This window comes from Buteo buteo, chromosome 27 (genome assembly GCF_964188355.1).
Source record: "Buteo buteo chromosome 27, bButBut1.hap1.1, whole genome shotgun sequence".
Taxonomy (NCBI): domain Eukaryota; kingdom Metazoa; phylum Chordata; class Aves; order Accipitriformes; family Accipitridae; genus Buteo; species Buteo buteo.
The window spans coordinates 8,423,845-8,446,642 of NC_134197.1; the positions used below are offsets into that span (position 1 = coordinate 8,423,845).

Consider the following 22,798-nt stretch of genomic DNA (forward strand, 5'->3'; position numbering starts at 1 on the left):
TTTAACAGACCCACTAATCTATAATTTCAGAAATCTTTCTATGTCAATTTCTTGCTTTAAAAAAAAGCCTTTTTCTTTCTGTATCAATGCATGAACATTTTCAGAAAAAAATGGAAGTGAACTGGAAAGTTTGCATTCTGAAACAAAAATCTCAAGCTACAGCTTGAGAAATCACATAGATTTTACATCTGGACCATATTCCTTCCAAATTTTGGAATCAGAATTGAAATTCTCTCTTGAATATTTCAGATATGCAGATCCAGAAATCGTCTGATTTAGGTAAACAATCCAATTGGCTTAAAATTATGCTTTACGCATGTAGGAAAAATATGACTGAAGAAATTTTATAAATTAGCACTTTAAAGGGCACTTGAACTTGAAAAGTGACATTGTAAATTCTTAGAATCTCTGAAGATCTACCTCAGAGGTAGAAGCCACTTGACACTAGAATGACAGCTAGTGAAAAATAAATTACTTAATTTTTATGATTCATTCAAGTTTACAAAAATAAAATATATGTTATTTGGTATATTTCCCATGTAGAGTTTCCTCACCCCTTAGCAACTGTTACAGTGTTTTTCAGCATTTTACTGGGAGGTAGTTATGAGGTGTCTACAGATATTAGATTGAGTAATATAAACCTAGAACCACTCACAAATATTTCCAAATCAGTCCAAGAGTTACATTCCTCAAATGACAGCAGCATGATGCATTAATGCAATTACACTAAATTACATTCATACAATTTCTTTCACCTCATAGATTCCCAAGGCAAATTACAAGCTGAATGAATATTCCACTTTCACTATGCGCATGTCATTTAACAATAGGTTAAACACATTACATAAGGTGATTTCTATTCCTTGACTGGTGACTATGGATATCCCTATCACAAGCGTTCACGGAAGATGATCTCAGGCATTTACAAGGGCAGCAAATCACACTTATTTAATTTAAAAGTAAGCATTCGCAACTGTTTAGTGTATTTTTGTTATTTCATTGTATACACAATTCACGTCAGCACTCAAGGAATGAGAAGCATATATCAGAAAACAATCAAGAACTTATGATGACCTAAAGTAATACAGCTTGTCAACCTGGGGAGGTAACTTCAGGTGTTAGAAGAGTTAAGATTGAAAATGGGAAGAATAAAACAACAAGAGAGGAGCATTCCATTACAGTCCTCTAGAAGGCAATGAGACTCGAGCAAAGTGAAATGCTCAAGTCCCAGGGTTTAAAACTGCTTTTAGTGGTAACCTGACAATCTGAAAGGGATATCTTCTTACTTTTTAATACTTCCCCCATTCCTCTCCCTGCCAAGTTGGATGGCAGCTGGAAAGTTACTAACAGTATTTAAGAAAGTAAAAATGACCAGACAGATGTTTTTGCAATCTCTAATGTAGGGCTTGAAAATAAAATGGTTGTTGGAGGCTGGTTGTAAATAGAGTTACATGATCCTTGTGCATTTCATCCTGCCAGCCAGTGCACGTGTTCTGGATCTCTAGTGCCTCCAATCTCACTGCAAAAGTGACACCAAAATTTGCTGGAGTCTGAATGCAGTTCAACAGACTAGACCCATAAATCATTTGATGTTCATGCTTTATCCTTAAAACTTCAGAGAAAAAAAGGAATCACCTTGTTGAAGCCTCTTAGAAAACAAAGCACACTTTTTAAAGACTGAATCCTTATGTGATTCACATACAAAAGTTCAAACTAATGGCAACAGTCCACAGGCATTAAGGGAAATAACAGCAATCAATGCTATTTTTAAAGGGAAGAGTGGGGGCGAGGGGTTAACATATGTGGAATTAGCTCTGGGCAAAATGAGAAGCCATTGCATCTAAAATCAAATGCATTCTCTGAAATAGACACCAGAGACCAAATTCCCATGTAGACTCCTGCAGTCCAAGAGTTTCAGCAGAATTTGGCCTTCCTCTTAACTTAGCTTCATTAGGTCATATCATGCCATCAGTTTTTATGTTGGATGCCCTACTTACTTCACATCAGTTGTTGGCACTATGTAGGCAATTTTCCGAATTGGAGGGGGAGAAAAGGGTGGTGTATGCACAGGGGAGAGGAATTTTTTTCCCATGTAGAATAAAAGCCATTTCTTAGAAGAGTTTGAGGGGGGAAAGTGATATTTGTATCCCTTCTACCAGATGTCACCAGTGGCAACAAGAGCCAGTATTAAATATCTATCCATCAAATTCTTGAAATTTTTCAGCGTCAGCTGGTCAACAACCCATTCAGAAAAGTGGGAAAGCTGAAATCTTCCACAGCCATTCTTAACCAACCGTTCTTCCCCTCGCAAGAATTATCTGTGTCTGAAACTTTTTCATGGGAGGACAGACATACAGAATTTGTAAAAAGAAAAAAAACTTGTAGCAATAATTTTTCTTAGGTTTATACGCAGTAAGTGAAATAACACCCCCTCCACACACAGTATCTTTTGCAATAGTCATTTGTTGCTTTTTCATCAGCTGTTGTCAATGTCGAATGAACTAAGGTCTCACAGGCACCCCATTTGCCACTTTTTGTGCCTCACGCTATGATTTATTAGTGTTTGGCTTCAGTGCTTGGCTAGGTTTGCCTTCCATCTTAGAGGGAAATCCTTTAGAAAAAAGATGCCTTGATACTCTCTCTGACATTAAGACAGTCTCTGCGCTGTCATTGCTTACTGTGCCACCACCTCAAGCTGTGATGCCAATTGCACTGTCATCCCTTGCCATCCCTTACCCCTGACCATAATGCTATCTTGTGGTGTCATCCATATGACTTGTCTTTCACTGTTTGCTGCCTCAAGCCACAAGTGAGATCCAAGCTGACAGGCTTCTCACTCAGTTAGGCTACGACGTTCATGGAAGAACACTGAGATGATCAAATTCTTTCTATGCTATTTAAAATTAAAAAAAGTAACTAGCACAAAGGAACACTTGGAAACAGCACTGGCCAAAAAATTAAAAAAAAATAATCACTTATCTAAAAGAGATCAGAAGGTAGGCTACAAAATTGCAAAGACACTCTTCACGTATTGTTCCCTGCAGTGATGCTGCTATCAAAATTTTTCTCTCTACTCTGAAAGCAAAGATCTTTCATGTAGGGCTCAGGGGCTTTTGTCTCAGAGACAGCTGGGTAGATCACAACCCCTTTGCTTCATACATACGTGACTAAACAGGATGTCAGAACCTTGCAGAATTGTAAGATTTTCTCTGGAAACATACCAGACAAAATACCCTCCCCTAGCCAACTGTTCCAATGGATTGACATAATATTATTTTACCTCCTGTAGCACCAAATTCACTGTGTGGGGTTTTTTTTTCAAAACAACAGACCAGACATTCTGTGAGACAACATGATTATTATTTTCCCTAAATGGTTTGCTACACAAACAATATTTGAACAGGATTTTTTTTTTTTTTTTTTGCTTAGCAGTCTAATGATGAAACTCTATCACATGTAGTGTCTACAGATAAGATAACAAGTTATCACATTTAAACATTCATTAAAGGCATCTCTTCAGAAGTTAGTAGTGCTTCATTTCATCTGACTCCTTGGATCAAGCATATCAGAGAGTGGGGTTTTTTTCCTGCCCTACATCATATAGAGAAGTTGGTATTTTCTGCTTAAATCAGAAGAAATTTAATATGACTCTGTCCTTTTTGCCTATCTGGCCAGTTATCTTGTTTCGTTTGCAAATATCATATGTATTCTCTTGAGATAAAAATAGTGCAAGATGATTAGTTAGGCAAGTTCATTTGACACCATTCCCCCTTCGTGACGCTGAAATCTAAAATCTGTATATGGTATACAACTTAAAGTATATATATGCAAGCTCAGCTCTGCTGGAGACACACAGCAAGTACGTTCCTCCCAACCAGATTGCTTCCCTATCCAGTCAAGAAGACCACAAAGGTAAGCTGATTAGATCCTCTGCTTTGAGAAAAAGAAACACAAAAGCAAAATGCTCCCTAAATGGAAAGCACCTATGCAATTAAAATATCTATTCTTGTATCAGTTTCCAGTATGTCGTATCTTTACAGGCTAACATAGAATAGAATCAGCATTCAGATCACAGGATGGAAAAAGACAGGAACGATGCCCCTTGTAAAAAATGCTGCAATTTTTAGGTTTTCCTTCATCTCTTCCCCATTTTTAATCCTGTCAGCAGTGGGAATTAGGTCAATGGCAGAGCTCCAAATTGTCTTGCCTAGTACTGAGAGGGGGAAGTACTTTGCACAAGAAGCCACTGGGACAAAATAATTGCTAGCAAAACAAAAGTAACTCATCAGTTTTAGCCGGAGAAGTACCCATTGCCACAAGCGTGAATTTGTCCCATTGTCTCCTTACCCCTTCTGAGATATTCAGAAAGGGACTGAAATGATTGACAATTTCATCTGCTGCAAATCAACAGGTACAGAGGCAGCCAGTCCATATTTTAGGCAAAGTTTAAACCTGTGTGTAGATCTCAAACCAGCACACAGATTATAAATGGCTATCAGCATTGGTTTCCTTTTCCTGAATGCTGCTTTCCATGCTTAGACAGGAAGAATGATGTTGTTGAAGATCAGTTAGGGATCCATGAAAAGATATTTCTGTTCTCTTGTGGCTTTCAAGGATAACTTTTCTATGCCTTAGTTCCCCTTCCTTCATTAACATGAAGCTACTTTACAGTAATGTCGCAAGTTTTAAATTGTAACCAGTCTGCACTGATGTGTGCAGTGTACCAAACTGTAAATGCATCAATGCTATGTTCACACTAAAAAATTTACTAGAAATTCAGGCCTTGTAGCATTTTCTTAAGCGATATATATTAAGCTGGCAAGCTATTGCAGCTGTTGGTAGCTGAATGGGACAAAGACTCTCTTTTGTTAAATGCTGCTGTATCAGAAGAAAACACCTCCACTCTACAAGGAATGACTTTAAGTCTCAATACCTCTGTTCTAAGTACATTAATATATTGAAATGCCAAAATCTGGATAAAAATCTGGTTTATTATCACCTACATGGAATTAAAAAAAAACACCACAACATACTTAAGAAAACTTTTTTATAAAGCTATCATGAAATGTAGTCTTTTAATGATGCAGCAGCCCAGTAGTGTAGTTACATTTGTTGCAACTAAATAGAGGAGGAACTTACTCTCCAAATTTAGATTTCCTTGAAATGAGTAAAATTATTATTATTTATTCTACACTATTACTTTCATTCTTTGAAAAGACCACTACAGTTATTGATAATAATACTAGATTTTTTAAATTCCAATTACATTTATTCCAGATATAGTTCTAGGGGACATACTGAGCCTTATCTTTTATGTATGCTGTAAATATATGCCAATTTTAATTGAGTAATAACCCACCTCCAGGAAAACCCACACAGAAGTCATGAAGTTTTGTGGTGCTAGACACCTTTGATTCGTTCTCCCAGTGCAGTACAGGCATCAGATCTTCCTGAAGCCCCACACTGCCGCATGCAGAATTCCTCCCTCGTTACCCAGCTTTAAGTGGAAGCACCTGCTGCAGACATCTGTTACAGTACGCTCGGCTTACAATTAGATGAATAATGTCTCCCCTATCATATACTGTCACAGCAGCAACTTCAAATAGAGCCATAAAAGAGGTAGAGAAGTCATTTTAATGACTAAGTAGCTCACATTTAATTTATTTTACAGTTCAACAATGGCCATCACTGACATCCTTTCTGCTAAAGATATTGAATCTGCTCTCTCCACCTGCCAGGGTAAGGAATGGTCTCTCTGCAGCCAGAAGATGCGTATCATTTTTATGTCTTAAGATGACATGCCTATCATTTTCCCCTTAGATTCCTTTTCCGTGAGATCTCTTTCTAGCTATGTTACAGTATAGCCCCTTGAATTCAGAAATTCTCACAAGTGGTTATTTGGTGGGTAACGCTCCCCAAAACACAGAGTAGCAATTAAAGGGCCACAGTTTCAGTTAGGGCTGGCTTAACTCTAAACTCTGTAAAATTTTAAACCTGTTAAAGATTTATATTTAAATAGTTAGCCTTTGCCTTCAAAATGTCAAAAAAAGCCTCAGCTTGCAGAATCAAAGTGTCATTTGTGAAGCAATGCCCAGTCTCATTTTTCTTAAAGAGTTCTGCAGCAAGATCAAGCCAATTTTCCAAATGCTCAAAGAGCTAGTTTGACTGTGAATTACTTACTTTTCTACCAAATTCTTCACCAAAGCAAGGACTAAGTGAAAATGAAGGAAGAATTATAGGAGTTGGCCTGTAAGCAACAGTAGCACCCTCTAAATATTTATTATTAATTGCATGTGACACATTGCATAAATCCTGATTTAGCAGAATGTGCATTATAACAGAAAACTTCAAACTGGCTGAAAGGATATATGACCACAGGCACAGAGTGATTAAAAAGGGAAATTATCCACTGTATCTTCTTTTTTGCTACACCGGGGAACAAGAGGAAGAGGAGCAGGCTGATGCTTAAGAAAACATATACATATTCCCAAGGAATACATACAGTAGTAGCAACTTCAAGGGAAAATATTTAAACAACTTCTGTTCCTTCCAGCTGATGATTCCTTCAACTACAAGTCCTTCTTCTCCACGGTTGGTTTATCCAGCAAAACTCCTGATCAGATAAAGAAAGTTTTTGGAATCCTTGATCAGGACAAGAGTGGTTTCATTGAAGAAGAAGAGCTTCAGTAAGTACTGTTCAGCTGCTGTACTCCTTTAAAAAATGTAAACCTTTGAACTTGCTTGGTGTCCTAGAAGAAACTTGCTGTTGTTTTAAAAATAAAATACAATTCCTTGTCTCTCCTTGAATCTGTGTGGATTTCCTCAGATGATAAGAGCAGGCATTACCTTATGGGTGTTTTGGCATGGGTTTAAGAAAACCGGAAACACCGGTATGACATTTCAGAGAATAAAACTCAAGCACAGTACTCTACCCTGTTCTATTTCAGGCTGTTTCTGAAGAATTTCTCTTCGAGTGCTAGAGTCCTCACCTCCGCAGAGACCAAGGCTTTTCTGGCTGCAGGTGACACTGATGGTGATGGCAAAATTGGAGTGGAAGGTAAGACTTTTGGAAACTTCATAAAACTTATGTTTTAAAATGAATGCATTTAGGGCTGCATTTAAAATGTGGCATGAAGAATACATCCAAGTACTTTGGCCTGGTACTTTCTGCCACAATTTTTATACTAGTGAACACGTCTTTACTTTATTTTCATAGCTTTATTCACATTTGGTCTCTGTTGCAAGCAACAGCATATTTAGGCCCAATGTAGAGCCTGTTCTTCCAATCAATAACAACAGCTTTGGGGTTAATTCTGCTGTGTGTCTGATCCATAGACTCAATGTGCCAGGTTTTTAAAACATCCTGAACACTTACTCATTCTTTACATTTCCATTTCAGCAGTGGATGCTCTGCACTTCTGGCCATATGACACTTTCATTTCTAAACACACCTCCACCTACATAAACTTATTTCTTCATCTACCACTATCAAACATTGGTCAGTATTACTGAGTGGTTAATTCATTAATGTAAAATAAGACTGGTATTGTTTTTCAAGGCTAGAACTGCTGCATTGCAGCACAGGATTTTGTGCTGGAGAATTATCTGATAAGTGCAAATTTCACTGGGCAGTCCTTCTACAAGAAACTAAATCAAATTCCTAAAGAAAACCTCACAGGGATGATGTGAACTGGCCAGGATATTTCTTTTAGAAATCACAGCAAAGGAAAATAGGACATTATGCATCATATATTAGAGATTAAGTCACTGAAAACAGGGCTGTCTCAGCTGAACTAGGACAGGTGGCAATAACTCTAACAGACACACGTGCTAATCTTAGCCAGAGTTTGGGAGGAGAGAGAGATACACTGTTGGAGGAATTTGCTTTAGCAGCAGCTTTTGCAGCTTCTGTTTATGAGCCCCAAATAGGGCATTATGTTACGCAGATCTTAGCCCTTAACCATTGAATCTCCCATTCTGAAATTACATCACTACTGATATTTTTTCTTTGGAATAACAAAACGAAAAAATGCCTCAAATTGGAAGCTACAGGGTTGACCTAATTCACTCTCTGCTTCCTTGGCTATTATCAGAGTTGGTAATGGGTTAAAGATAGTTTACCTTATCTCAGGATTTCCCACAAATATGAATTTACAGACGCACTCCTCCTCTCTGCACTTACTCTTTTTAAGAGTGAAAAATCTGTTACGCCCCCAGAATATCAGTTTAGCAGTAGCTTGTGCAGTGTTATCATAACTTTGGGAGCCCTCCATGGCTAGGAGTTCAAGTCATTTTTATCTATCTTTTCTAAAGATGTTAAAAACCACTTTCATCTAGTTTTATTCTCTGCCTTTCTCATTTTCTTCCGTGACAGAATTCCAATCTCTGGTGAAGGCATAAACAGCATTAGACCAAAGGCAACCTTGGACTGACTCTTCCAATTACCTCGTCCAACAAGCACTTCACATTCAGCATGTGTTTGTACATTTTTATATTGTTTCAGGCGTTAACAATTCCCCATACATCAAGTTCACACACCGGATTGCTGAGAAATCTTGAAATGTACAGATGTTTTGATCATGTGGTGGTGTTACATTTCCACTGTAAAGAAGGCACTTTGTGATTTTTCAACCACTTATAATGTTGAAATTCTGGCTGGAAGAGGGGAGGAAAATAATTTTAAAAAAAAACAAAACCAAACAACTTTGGGGGAAAAAGCTGCTTTTTAAATTTTGTTTAGGTTTTCCATCCTCATACTTGACCATGCTGACTCACCAGACACAGTTTTGATGATCTTAAACAATATGACATCTTTTAAGGCTTAATTGTACTGATTTCACTGAGTTTTATTTCTGCTTAATTCTCTGATCCTTGAGGAAAAGCAATGCTAACAAGATAGCTAAAAATAATTTATATTAAGTCCCAACCCTGAGAATACGAGAAAAAAATTTAAGAGGAGTTGACACATAGTTCAAAGCATGGAATAAGTTTGTGGTTAATTTTACAAAATGAAGTACTAGGCTACAGCATGTATCAACAGAAAGTGTTTATGGCCTAAAATGTAACTCTCCCTTAAGAAGATTTATCTTCCCTGAAATCTAAGGCAGCTGTGAGATAGAGGAGAAGGGTCTAATCCCAACTCTGACACTGTCACAAGTCACAGTCCCCTGACAACATGGCCACAAGCCTGAAGGTTTTTCTGTGAATCATGAACATGTTGCTTATTACCTCTTAATATGTACAAAACAATAATACCTTGCCACATTTGTGAATTTCTGTGTCTCCTACAGATGAAACCACAGTCAGTCTTGCTGTTTGATTACCTTAAAGCTCTGTTACGTTGCTAAATAACGGCCATTACTCAATTCTTTCATTTATTATATGAATAATCATCTATATTATCCATAATATTAGCAATTTTCTTAAGTCTGAAAATTACTAAGAACTAGTCTTTCTTTTGATAAGTGTATAACAGGATTTAGAGCTAGTTACAGCAATGTCTTCATTAATGGACAAAGTAAATAATGTTCATGGTTAAATGCAGAGCTCAACAGACTGAGTAGATGAGGTGCATTTCTGGCTGAGTGGGTTGGAAATTTCCCCACCAACATTTAGTTGTTTCCCTTCCCATCTACCATGACGTGGTTCCAGCTCACAAGTAGACTGTCATTTTAATACTCCCTGCTGAAACTGGATGATAATTATAACATAATTTGGCAGCTGTTTCGAAGAATGGCAGAAACAAAGCCTTCTGGAACTTTTATGTAACATTCAATGTTGGCATTTCCATGAATTGCGAGATGATTATGTGAGGCAAATACAGCTCACTCATACCCAGGCATGTAAGAGAGCTATTCGGCAGATTTAAGACAGCTAATGCAAAAGAGGAATTCTAGCAATCAGACTCACTGAAGCCTTGGCAGAATTATAATGAATATAAAACCTAATTCTATCCTTACTGCCTTTGATGTTAAATCTGGGCTTAAATTATAGCTGCTGTTAATTGCAGCACTGAAATATTTTGCATAATGATGAGACTCTGTTGGTTCCTTTTACCTTATTCATTTTCCTATCTGCTGAAGAAAAAAACCCAAAGCAATCCAGATCTGCAGTAATACACAGATGTAATATATACATTATCTCCTCACACTGCTAATCACTAAAATATCATGTCACTAGTTCACAAGCAGATGGCACACACAATACCATAAGTGACAGACCTGACACAGCATTCCTTCCGCATCTGAAAGTCTCGTGGAATGCAAGAAATGCAAGACTACATAGTGGCCTATCCTGTATTTCAGAGATGCTAAACAACTGAACATCACTGCCTTCTGTTGCCACAAGGGAGAATTAAGTACTTCTGAGAATCAGGCAATTCTTGTGTATGTTGCAACTTTATGTAAAATTTAGATAATATTGTTTATGAGAAAATCTGTTCTTCTTAAACAGTAAATTGTGGCAAGAACGTAAGTTTTAAATCTTATTAAAACCATCCAGCCATTTCATTAGAAGGAATTACAATAAAACTCAAAAAAATCCCCAATTTCAAACAAAGCCTATAGACCGTTCAGCAAAAACGCCTAGTCCCTATTAAGTCTTCTATTGGCACTAGGATCCACACTTGTAGAGCTAACCAAACCAGAAGAGAATATTTTCTACCTAAAAGAAACAAATTCCAAAAATGTAAAGTTTTCTTGGAAGGTTCATTTCAACGAATTCAAGTTCAGCCAGTGGCAGCCTTCAATTTTCTTAGAGAATAGCATATTCCCTAAGTGTTCTCTGAACTTGACAATGTCATTGCACTAGAGAAAACCTTTGATTGCAAGATGTCCATGTGGATGCCATCTGAAGTAGTAAAGAGACAAATGGTGATATCACAATGTTACCACAATTAAGGTATAGAATCACAGAGTAATTCATGCTGGAAAGAATCTCTTGAGGTCTCTGGTGCAATCGCTTCCTCAGAAGGCCAACTTAGGGCACATTGCTCTAAGCTGAGTTTGAGTATCTTCAAGGATGGAGGTTCTATAACATCTCAGGGCAATCTAATAAGTAAGGGTTAAATCCTCTGCATCAACCTTTTATGAATGAAGTACACAAATAAAATACTGCTGAGTACACAGTTAAAAACCAAAATTCTGTTAGAAATTGTTTATGCTACATCAAATCAGAAAGGATCTAACAACACCCTGTATTATCACACTGATAACCTGTTCTCAGGTTTAGAGTAAGACCGTCCTACTTGGTGTAATACTCAGTATAATACTGCTTCATAATTCTCAGGATAAAGGAAATGTTTTTTATATGGTTTACCTTTACTTAAGACAATTAAACAGCAACCCAAAATGTGAATGGCTGATCTGAGTTCCACTGAGCCCAAAGACTGTAAGTTCTCAGACACACCTCATTCCCCTCATTACCCCTTATGAGAAGTTTAATTTCTAATCCTCTCAATACTTCTTGTAAAATAAAGACGTACTATGATCTCTTTAAAGTGGGAACTAAACACAAAGAAATTGATTGTCCTACACGAGCTCTCAGAAAACGGATATAGAAGACCAGGGTGTTGAACCCCATATCCCAAACCCACCCTAGTACTCTAGCCACTGAATCCATCATCTCTCTTAAACCAAAATTTTGAGTTGTCCTGATAAAAGAGCAGAGTCATGCAGAATATAAAATCTCCTGGTACTTAGTGGAAGCTGGCTGCCTCCTAATTTCATGCTCCTTTGGAAATCCCAACTTAGAGCCATTTGTAAACTTCAGATTCAATTTCAGCTCTCCAACTGTTCAAAATCTCACAGTCATCTTCTAACAAGTAAGAGAGCACAGAAAGGGCAAGGGGATGTCAGAACATTCATTGCACACATAGACTGGTAAAGTTTCTTCTTTGAGTTAGCAGCCAGCCCATGTGGAAAATCTTTGATGCAGCATCATCAGAGGCGCCTGGAGCTCTTCACACAAACAGTGTGGGCAGAGGGGGCCAAGGCTGGATTCATTTCCTGGAATGAGTTACTGAAATAGATACATCTTGATTAAATCCCTGAACAGATATGTACCTAACATTTTTGTGCTTAATTTTTCATATATTTTAAAACACTTTAATAAATGGATGCTGTGGAATATGAACTAATTTAAAGTCCTCACATTTTATGAAACTTAATTTCCATATTACTTTTGCTTGCAAGCACAGAAAGATACCATTACATTGATATGGGCTTTCTGGTACACTTTCTATACTGAAGGTCTATAGAGCACACTATCTAGCAGTTGGGATATGGCTGCTCCATTACTTTTGATTTGCTTATCAGCATATCCTACACTCAGGAAAACAAGATAATCAGAGTTTTTGTGTATCAAGCTCCAGAAAAGAACATCAGATCACCACATTGGTTACAATATGAAAAGAAGGTACCCCTAGACAATGCCTTCCCCTGCAGTTACAAAGATATTATTGACCCTAAGTTCAAAGGGGAACTTATGTCAATGTAGAATATGCAGATATTTAACTCAAAGGGAATCACAGCAGTTTCATCACAACTAGATATTAATCAGCTGGTACTTCCTAGATACTAACTTTCCGCTCTAACTCCCACGCTTCCAGAACAAACTGATCTTATATTTGCAATGATGTCCCTAATCAACTGTAATATTTAGCCAGCATAAACACAGTAAAACCTGGTTTTGTTAGACAGATGAAATAATCTGTTCGTCCTAATCATCATTAAAGGAAAGTCCTCTGCAATTATTTCTGAGTTTTCAGTTTAGTCTGCTTATATTCCAGTCTTTCGAGTGATTTGGTGGACTAGACTTTTTTTCTTTCAAATATCTGTTCCTTCATCTTCCTTTCTCATGAACACCCACCTGCCTGTTAACCTGTTCTCATTCTCAGTTCCTTGGTTTTCTCTCACCCTAAGTAGCCCCGGAGAGATTTCACGGCTGGACTTAACTGTCTTTGGTGCCATCTACAGGCAAGCTCTGGTTTGCCACAGAAATACTCAAAAACTTCTCGATAAATGCTTTGTAATTTCAATGTGGTCTTCTCACCAGGATTATTTCTTGAATGTTCAATAATTCCGACACAATTACCAGATTCTCTATGATCCCAGGCCATACGCTCAATTACTTCCTAGGAATCTGAAACAAAGGCAAAGCTAGATTCCCAAACGGAAAGACTGGATCATTTAGTTTATTTATCCACCAGTTCAGGATGCAATGCCTTTAAAAGTAACTTGCTCAGTTGATCTTATATAGTCCAGAAAACTTTGCTTTCACAATGTTCAATTTACCACACAGCATGGGTTTAGAATAATATAGTTAGCATTCTCCTAAGCATTCTTCTCTTGAATAAACGATCAAGGGAAACTAAGATGTGTAAGATGAGGTTTTGTCTGTATTTTCATTTATATGATTTTTGAAAGAAATGACAGCAGCTTTATGTTACATTGACCAAGTGTTAGGCTTTATTTTAAATGTAATGGCATTACTCAAATATTATTTAAATCTACAATGATACTCTGTGCATGTTTATGTATGTGTGGGTCTGAAATGTTCTCCCAATGGCTTTTTACACCATTGGTCAATTTCAGCCATTCTCAAGGCCATTAAGTTCCAACAGATTTCATGAGATAGCCAAGCAGAGGATCCTATTAATAACCAGTAAGAGAAAAGGTGCAGCTTGAGCTTAGCTACTGTTTGAATCCTTACAAAAGTTTATTTTTTCATTACAGAAAGAAAGAATCAAATGTCACAGATTTTACTGCTCATTTTCAGACCTTACCATTAATTGATGCATAGTCCTGTGTGCTGCTGAATAACTGACAACCTTCATTCTATAAATGGACACAATTAGTATGTTGATTTAAAATGTGTACCATGCAATGAATTAATACTCAGCAAATGTCTTGAATATTAGATTTTTATAGTCTAAAGTACATATTTCAGTAATTGGGTAACCAAAGTTTATATATCAGCTGATTAAAAATACTTTGGGCTGATGTAAAATTAAAAGTTTTACCTGTGAGATTCTACTTGTATGTCAGATATATCTATTACAAAGGTATCAGTATTAGTATTATTTGAAGACTATTAGGGCAATTGCAGGAGTAATGTTTCATGAGTTAATTCCTACCAGGATCGGGCCCTTAAAAGTCAAAGCCTACCACGAAGATGTCCATTTGTTGCTATCATTAAGCAATAAAAAAAAATTTATATTTTTTCATTCATGGATCAAAAATCATTCACTAGACTAAAAACAGATGCAACCTGAGAGGATTTACTTTGTATGCCACTAAACCTTATATATTGTCTAAAACACCATGCACATTCCTTTGGGATATAAATATCAGTCCGATTAGCTAGCAGATCTTGTCAGCCACAGTAACTTAGCCCGTGGGGTATCTGAGCCATCACGTGGCTCTAGGACTTCTGTAAAAGGTCGAGAGGACTTAACTAAGGTCTATATAAGTCATTATCTCTGTCATTTGAAAAAGAATTAAGCCAAGAGGACTCTGCAGATATTTTACCTTACAGTTTTTTCTGTTCTTGTCTTGGGGAAAACTAAGTGGCAAGGTGAGTTCAGTCTTTTCTCTAGAGCTTTGGAAGACATCACAATAATGCACACAAAAAATGCATGGAAATAACCAAAGATCCTCAAATGCCATGCAGTTCTATAAATATGCTTGGTTTTGTCCTCAGCTTATGCACCTGAACACTTAACTGGAGATAACAGCAAGCCAGATGCACTCATTACATGTATCTGAACTAAAGGATGGAACAGTTGGCTCCTGCAGGGCAGCTCCCCTGGTTTGCCCCGGGACCTAGGTTGCAACTGCCCCACTAATCAAACCTGGCTGTCCTCATGGGGCAGCATCAAAGGCTGACAGACCAAGATCAATATGAACTCTACCCAGTATTATTTTTCATTTTACAGTAGCTTTGACATGGCTCTATCTGGTATCCTGACAGAAGCTGAAATTGCTGCTGGTCTACAGAGCTGTCAAGGTAACATTTGTCTTTTCCATTTATCTATCAAATTCCTTTGTCCTCACTACCCCAATATCCCAATTCCAATGGAAACAGAAAAGGCTGAAAGGATGAACTAGACAATATAATGTTGATTTCCTCTCCCGGGTACATGGTGAGGTGTTCTTGTTACATTTGTTTGCTAATTACAGCCTTGACTGTTTTATCAAAAAGAGGAAAAGGAGGCAAGGTAATGGAATAGATGCAAGTTTTAATCTTTGCCAGCCAAGGTACAGGCACCTAACAGCAATTTTAAGTATGAAAAAGTCCAGAGGCTGAAATCCTGGGTTTTTTTCAGAGAATAATAATAAAGCTCCTGCTGATTTCAATACAAGCACAATATTTATTATCAAGTTATGTGAAATTATGTTTGAGTGAAGTATCTATTTACAAATGTATGTTCTTGCATGATGAAGACCACAGTCAATATTTATCTTTCTAGGTTTGAGAGATCATTGATGGAAAAATCCCACTAATCTGAAATAAACTCAGGAAAATCAAAGATTGTTGATTTGGGTTTGTAATGACCCTCACTGTACTGCAGAACGGTTTGCTGCTTTTTGACCAAAAAGCTGATTTTTTTTTTTGTTCCAGATCTTTAACTACTTTTTTTCATCTCTTCCTGCTTATTTCAGCTGCTGATTCATTCAATTACAAAACCTTTTTTGTCAAAGTGGGTCTCAACTCCAAGTCCAAAGACCAGCTCACCAAAGTCTTTGGAATTCTTGACCAGGACAGGAGTGGCTTTATTGAGGAAGATGAACTGAAGTAAGTAAATAAAAAATGAGTTACCAACAGGCTTGTGTTTTATTGTCTAAAAATGCAGGATAAGATCAGAAATACTCCCTTTCCTTCCGTCTCTTTGGATGAGAGAAAACTGTGTTTGTGTGTGTGTGTGTGTGCGCGTGCGCACGCGTGTGTGTGTGTACTTGTGCTGAAGGAGCTGCAAGACAAACAATGAAGGCAAGGCTGGATCACAACAAGAAAACACTCTGATAGCACTGAAAATACTTGTTTCATGTAGGGGTAACTGACAGACTGTGAAGATAAAAATAGCAGTTCTGCTAGAGTTTGCTTTTTATTATTGCAAGAATTTTTACTAGACTGAATTCAAAGGGCTATTTTTCTCTCATCTTTCTATCACATGAATTCTATTTTCGAGATCATATTCATCTGCCTTTGAAGTTAAAAAGTAAGGTTAGAAAAATTCTTCCACTCTTAAGAGTCTACATCTTAGGAGAAAAGAAGAAAGATAACAAGGAGGGAAGAATGAACCCTGCCACTAGGGAATCAGTTTTAATTTTGCCTTTTTAATCCAATGAAACCAAAATGTCATCAAGGATTTTTACATGTTGTAATGCAACATGCTCTTACTTTCTTACCCTTTTTCTCACTGAACTTTTGCCATTGAATTCAAAATTATTTACAAAGAGCTTTTGAAATAGTCTCAAGAATTTAATCAGGCTTGGAATTTTACAGCTATTACCAATACGAAACTCTAAATGCTTTCGGTACTGAGTATGTCTCACTCATTTGTCTTTTAACCTTTAACAGACTTTTTCTGCAGAATTTCTCAGCCAGTGCCAGAGCTTTGACTGATGCTGAGACCAAGGCATTCCTGGCAGCAGGTGATAGTGATGGAGATGGTAAAATTGGAGTGGATGGTAAGACTGCCTTTATTAAATGGAGTAATACCTGCCTTTGAGACTTCCTAATGGCTAGCTCTAGGCAGGTGCCCTGCTCCATACATTGGACGTTATGGGTCTGATTCTGAGGTGCTCAGATCTGCTCTGTACTGTAAAGAGGATCTAACATAGGAGCCAGTCTATATTCTGCCCTTGGCTACAGGTGGTCGGTCTCTTTTTTCATCTACAGAGATTTTTTCAGGACTGGAACCTAAACTGATATATTTATAAAATTTCAGTATATAATTTCACTGCTTTTTACCATTGAACTATGGTACAATGTGACACTTAAATGCAACATTCCCTTTGTCTTAAGTATCTATTATTATGAGTATACAATGTACTACCTTTAAGGAATGATTATCAGAGGAAGCATCATTATTTTCCCATTTTAACTGTAAAAATTAAGAAAGTACTTTTTTGAGTGTGCAATTACAAAATGTGGTCCCATTTTATTATTCTTTTATTTCTTTTTCAGAGTTTCAAGCTCTGGTCAAATCTTAACAAGCAGTCAAATAAAGACCAAGATATCTGTGTCATAAACAATCTCTCCTATTGCAAGCCTACTACTTATTTACACATTTTGTACATGGAAGGTCATGAACAATTGCTGGCAAGTGATTTCATGCTGGAAAACATGTGAAGTTGTGCAAGCACTACTTCAACCATGTTCCCCATTATTTTAAGCAGAAGGTCTTTATACCACTGGGAGACTGAATTGGAATCCACTCTGCTCATCTGAATTTTTGGCATTAAGGATATAAGTAAAAATATTAAGGGAAGGAGAAATCAAAAGCATCCCTGAGGGGCATTTAATTTTCAATGTTTGCATAAATAGCTAGCACCTGTTGTAAACAACTGGAATAAATAAAATGTCCAGGTGTAAAACCTGGTTATGGTAACTGGTAGCGGTGGTATTTAATCAAGAGGTGTATTTAATGCTCTGTATGTTTTTATGGCATTCTTTATGCAACTGATTGTGTTCCATACACTAATTAAATGACAGGACCTAGCACTAATTAAGCTGTCAATTTTAATATAAGATCAACTGGATCCAAGATGAATCTAGATTACTGAAATTGCAATACATTCAAAATTCTTCAAGGCATTACTCACCTTCCTGCCCACCTGATGGCACTATTGTTCCACTTACAAGAAGTTAAAACGGCATTCTGCTTGAATTAATTCTCGCATCCCATCTGCCCACTTCTGTTGGTGAGTTTTGCCAGATGAAATCACCTCTGAACACAGAATGCTAACATTTTGTTTTCCAAAGGAAGCGACCCTATGCCTCAGATCCTGGGAGCAGGATGGCAGTCTCAGAAAAGGTCCGTGGTGCTAGTTTGCAGTCGGGGAATAAATACCTTTTGTTGGGTCCATTTCGCACACTGAATGCCCTTTAGTGCCACCCATATGGCACTAAATATCCAGCATACCAGCTGTATGTGGCAAGTTGCACACCATGGCACAGAGATACAAAGGAGCAAAACACGGGCCTACCTGCACAGGGGTAGGAGACACAAGCCCCGAGTTCCCCTCTCTGTCAGTATGAGAACTGAAGGTCTGCGCACAGAAAGCCAGAACAGAGATTCAGTACCCTTTAATCATACCAACACGATTTATGCTAACGTGAGTTCTTGCAAGATGAATGTAAAGAGTATTAATTGGTACCACAATTCTAATTTGTTTATTTTGCGTGGAAGTCTAATTAGAGTAGATGTGTTTTTACAACTCTCACAAATGCAAGGCAAAGGGAGCTGTGTTTTGGATAAAACTAGGTGAAAAGCACTTTGAAGAATCAAGTCCCTGGTGCTCCATAATGGCAAATTGGGGCACGTTGCTGCAGTAATCAGTGTTCTGCTGCTTTTCTCCATCTCAAAACTGAGGATAAAATAACACCCACATCTCACAGGGTTGTAAAAATAAATGCATAAATGTTTGTGAGGAAAGTACAACAAAATTAAAAGCACCATTAAAAAATTGCTAAGAAATTAGTCTTTTTTTCTTTACAGACAGATTGAAATAGCAAGACAGAAATAAGGAATTAGGAGAATGCAAAATTCTGAACAGTGGCTCATTAACTGAAGTTCAACCAGCTTGTGCACTGATCAAGTTAGGGTTCTGGTTGAAAAGTAAGTATGTGATGATGTCATCACAAATTTGTCATAATGCAAACACAAGCAACAATCAAATTAGGTTACAAAAATTAACTAATTGCTAGTACCTAACTAGACATTACAGTGTATGGGGGGTTTTAGGCTTATGCATGTGATAAAAATACACAGATATCCAAAAAGCCTTTTAAAATATCTAGATTACTTTAATCATCCAGAATATTATGCTTCCAACATGATAGTTACTATGTACTCCTTTTGAAAAATTTGGAACTCTTGAAAAGTCTGTTCTTGGGCATTAATCTTGCAAAAACCTGTACGATGACTGTCTTGTACTGTATTTGTTGGAGCTATTCAAGATCAAAAATCTTAATTTCAAAATTACCTGCTAATGTTACAGTGGTTCTGATGCATAACATATTTATGATAAGACATTACGGAGAAGGAAGGAAACATCAGTACAATGTTGGGGAAATCACCATATTACACAAAACTAAAGCAATCTACAGGACCTTAATGAATACTCAGTAATGTGCTCATGCCAAAAATATATTTCCATTAACTCTAATTAATTAATCAGGCCTTAATATTGTAGAATTTTTCTTAACAGTGAAAAAAGAATTATCCATCAAACAGGTTCACATTTATGATTTCAATGTCATCTCAGGAGAACAATAAACAAAGGAAATTCTGAGGAATTAGTAACTGCAGTCCAATTGCAGAGCTAAAAGCTCTCATTATTGTCAGAAAATGCTGTGTATCTCAGCTGATATTATGGTTTATATTTTCACCATGTAATATGGGTCACCTGAAGATCTTCAAGCATCATACCACTATTAATGGCTAAAGGAGAGAGAAAGGCACAGACAGATAACTTTTGAGTTAGCAGGCAGCTCCTTTATTTAACCACACTTACTTCCACACTGATTAGCCTGCTAGGTCTACAAATCTAAGACAATTTCACCACTTACCATTCCATTAAGAACAGTAAAAAATTAATGACAAGGTAATTCTGATATCAGCCTCAGTGATCACTCCAGAAAGTTAAGAAGAGCTTGTGACTAGAGACGTTTTTAGACTTTTCCTTCTTTCAGTATTACCACTAAGCAGATTGGTGGAGAAAATCCTGTTTTCTGTCTACAAGAATACACTTACTTACTTACTTACTTACTTACTTACTTTCTTTTCTTCTCTGTCTCTCACTCACACAGGCTGTCAGGTACTGTGAAATTTCTGTAACTGCTTATCATGTGCTTTAAGAAAGCTCTTCAAATTGTGCCTGCAAGGCCACAGCTGGGAAGACTGTTGCATGATCATAACCATACATTCCCACACAGCTCCCTTAAAGTGAAGAACACTCTTCTGGAATCATAAATTTGGAGGTCTGAGACCATGGTCTGTATTCTGCAAATATTTCTACCCAACCCTTTCTACCAGAGGCCCTAAATATGTGGTTGCCTTTTGTCAATGGAATTTTGTCACATGCTTTATGCATGTGTTTTAAGCGCTTGTCTGAATCTAGACACCTGCTTCTCCTTTATTTAGAAGGCCATTTCTGTCAAACAAGTGACTTTTGATGATTACTTATGATAAGGTTAATTATAGGGTATTTTTACTTTATACCTCACTAAGGGTTATACATCCTCCTACTGCTGAAATTAATGGCAGAAATCCCACTGACATCAATGAGGACAGTCAGTGAATATAGAGTACAGCCATGTGCTAAAAGCCTTTGGTAACAGTATAGTACCACTGTACGTATCTTTTACATGTCACAAAAGGCAGCATCCAGATTATTTCACAGCCTGCAACCTTAGGGCACAGTTATTCTTAAAATACACAGAAAAGTCTGATACTGTCTATAATGCTGACAGTAGGCAGAAACATCTTAGACAATTACATTTAGGGTCAGAGGCAGGAAGTTGTGTTACTGAGTCACAGAAGCACTTGCAAGTGCATTTAAAGACAAACACATAGCATATCAATTGCTAGCAGAGATCTTCCAGGACAGCTTTTTAAGTGAAAAAATATCCTGATCAGACCAATCTCTATGAATTAGTTACACTATTAATCAGTTAAGTTAGTCTGTTCTGCTATCATTTTCAAACAGAAATCAATCTCATTTACACAGAATGATAAGGACATAATTTAAACTCGGGAAAGTACACAAGACATTTCTTCTAACATGAGAGAAGTACCTGTCGTCGTTTAGCTCCAGACTCACAGTGCTGCAGGTTGTATGTTGTATCTTGGGTTCTACTTTCCTGACCTCTGCTCTGTGCTCTGGGTTAATATCCTCTACTTGCTATAGGGAAAGAAAGCTTTGTCACTGAGGCTTCCGAGGCCTGGATTTCATCCTTCATTGTAATAATGCACAGTACCAAAAAAGTCAAATATTAAATGATGTTCTTAAACTTCTCTGTTAAATATGGTAAGAGACTATGGCCCAAGCAACCATTCAAATCAGATTCTGTAATTATTTAATTATTTCTATATGATTATAGAAGCATGTGCCTTAAGAGACAACTTCAAGTGGCAGGATATAACTCATTTTGTTGTAAAGACCCTTTTCAATGGTTATAGCTATATTCACACTTGGATTCTCTGCCATCACCATTGAGACATCAACAGTAATGATCAACCACATAGGTTACTATCTATTTTAGTTACTTCCAAATTCATTAGAAAGGCAGAATCTGTTATCCAGGATCATGACACAATTGTTCTGGCCCTAACACAACCAGGGCTGAAAGATGGAGTTGTGTGGGTTTTAGAACAGCTGCTACAGCATCTCTTTACACTATTGTAGTTGGTCTCAGGTTAACACCTCTCCTCTGATCTCACCTGAGACAACTGCTGATGTTTCTTTTGCATCTACTTGAAGTCATGTCTTTCGTTGATTGCCACTGCTAATTAACTTTGTACTTTAGACCAAATAGAACACGAAGAGTACAAGACTAGTCCACAACCTGTCAATGATTTACCAAAATAAAACTTTCCTCTACTTATTACAGAAGTGAATGGTACTTTATTTGAAAACAGTTGTTTTATATGTTTAGATTCCTAGCAAGAACTTACCAATATGAACGTTCTGTATTTCTCAGAACTACACCTTCAAGACTAATTCTGGAAGTCTGAAACCAAAAAAATGGCTTTAATATTCCTGTATATACTGTGAATAGAGACACATTGGGGGAAAACAACAGAAGTAAAGTTATACAAGTACTTAAATCTTCAGATGAATAACTCAATACCACTTTCAGATGTCCCTAGTAGAGAAAAAAACCAAAAACAAATAAACAAACAAACAAACAAAAAAATTTCTGAATTTCATAGGAACAAGTGCTAAACATTCCTGGAAACTGTGCGATACTCAGATTCTGTACCAGATTTTGCACTGTTGTTAACTGCCCATTACCTAGCAGCTGTTGTTCTGGTTGAATTATCATGTATTTTCTTTACAGCATTACATTGGTTGCATAATATCTTTTAGAAAATTTCTTTTATTGATCTCAGTTTTTTTAAGCCCTAACATGATTACAATCACTTAAGCTAACACATACCCCAGGAGTAAGGAAAACGGGCAGATAATTTAGCTGTAAAATAGATTATCTATTTAAAACATCCCTTTAGATAATATACTCATCCCTGATTATTTCATTCTAATTGTAGTGGAGGGAAACCTGTACTTCAGATGAAGTGTCATTAATAAATAAATAAAAACCAGTAACCCTAGATTCCCACCTGTATCAATATACAGTGACATCAACTTGATTCTGAAATTCAGCTCTTTTAGGCTTTTGTAAACCATCTTTCAGCCAGGATTAGCATCACTTTTGTTGTCAGTGTTGAATTTCAAACATTAAAAGATCCCTTCGTAAGCAAAAATAGTGAACTTACTGTAGTAATCAGCTCACTTTTATTTGCAATCATATTTTAATATAATACTAATTCTGGCTACTTTACTACTGT

At 37.0% G+C, this 22,798-nt stretch overlaps 2 protein-coding genes across 2 annotated transcripts; both read left to right on the forward strand.

Moving 5' to 3' along the window:
• The first annotated feature begins 3,800 nt into the window (after positions 1-3,800).
• Positions 3,801-12,134, forward strand: LOC142045187 (parvalbumin, thymic-like). Its single transcript, XM_075058415.1, is given in 7 exon segments — positions 3,801-3,829; positions 3,831-3,876; positions 3,878-3,912; positions 5,672-5,739; positions 6,554-6,686; positions 6,948-7,057; positions 8,375-12,134. Coding segments are annotated over 7 exon segments (447 nt in total). The 3' UTR covers positions 8,401-12,134.
• Positions 12,135-14,945: 2,811 nt separating this feature from the next.
• LOC142045116 (parvalbumin beta-like) lies at positions 14,946-17,216 on the forward strand. The gene is made up of 4 exons (XM_075058276.1): positions 14,946-15,006; positions 15,663-15,795; positions 16,582-16,691; positions 17,191-17,216. The coding sequence occupies exons 1-4, from the start codon at positions 14,946-14,948 to the stop codon at positions 17,214-17,216; spliced, it is 330 nt and encodes a 109-aa protein (XP_074914377.1).
• The last annotated feature ends 5,582 nt before the right edge of the window (positions 17,217-22,798 follow it).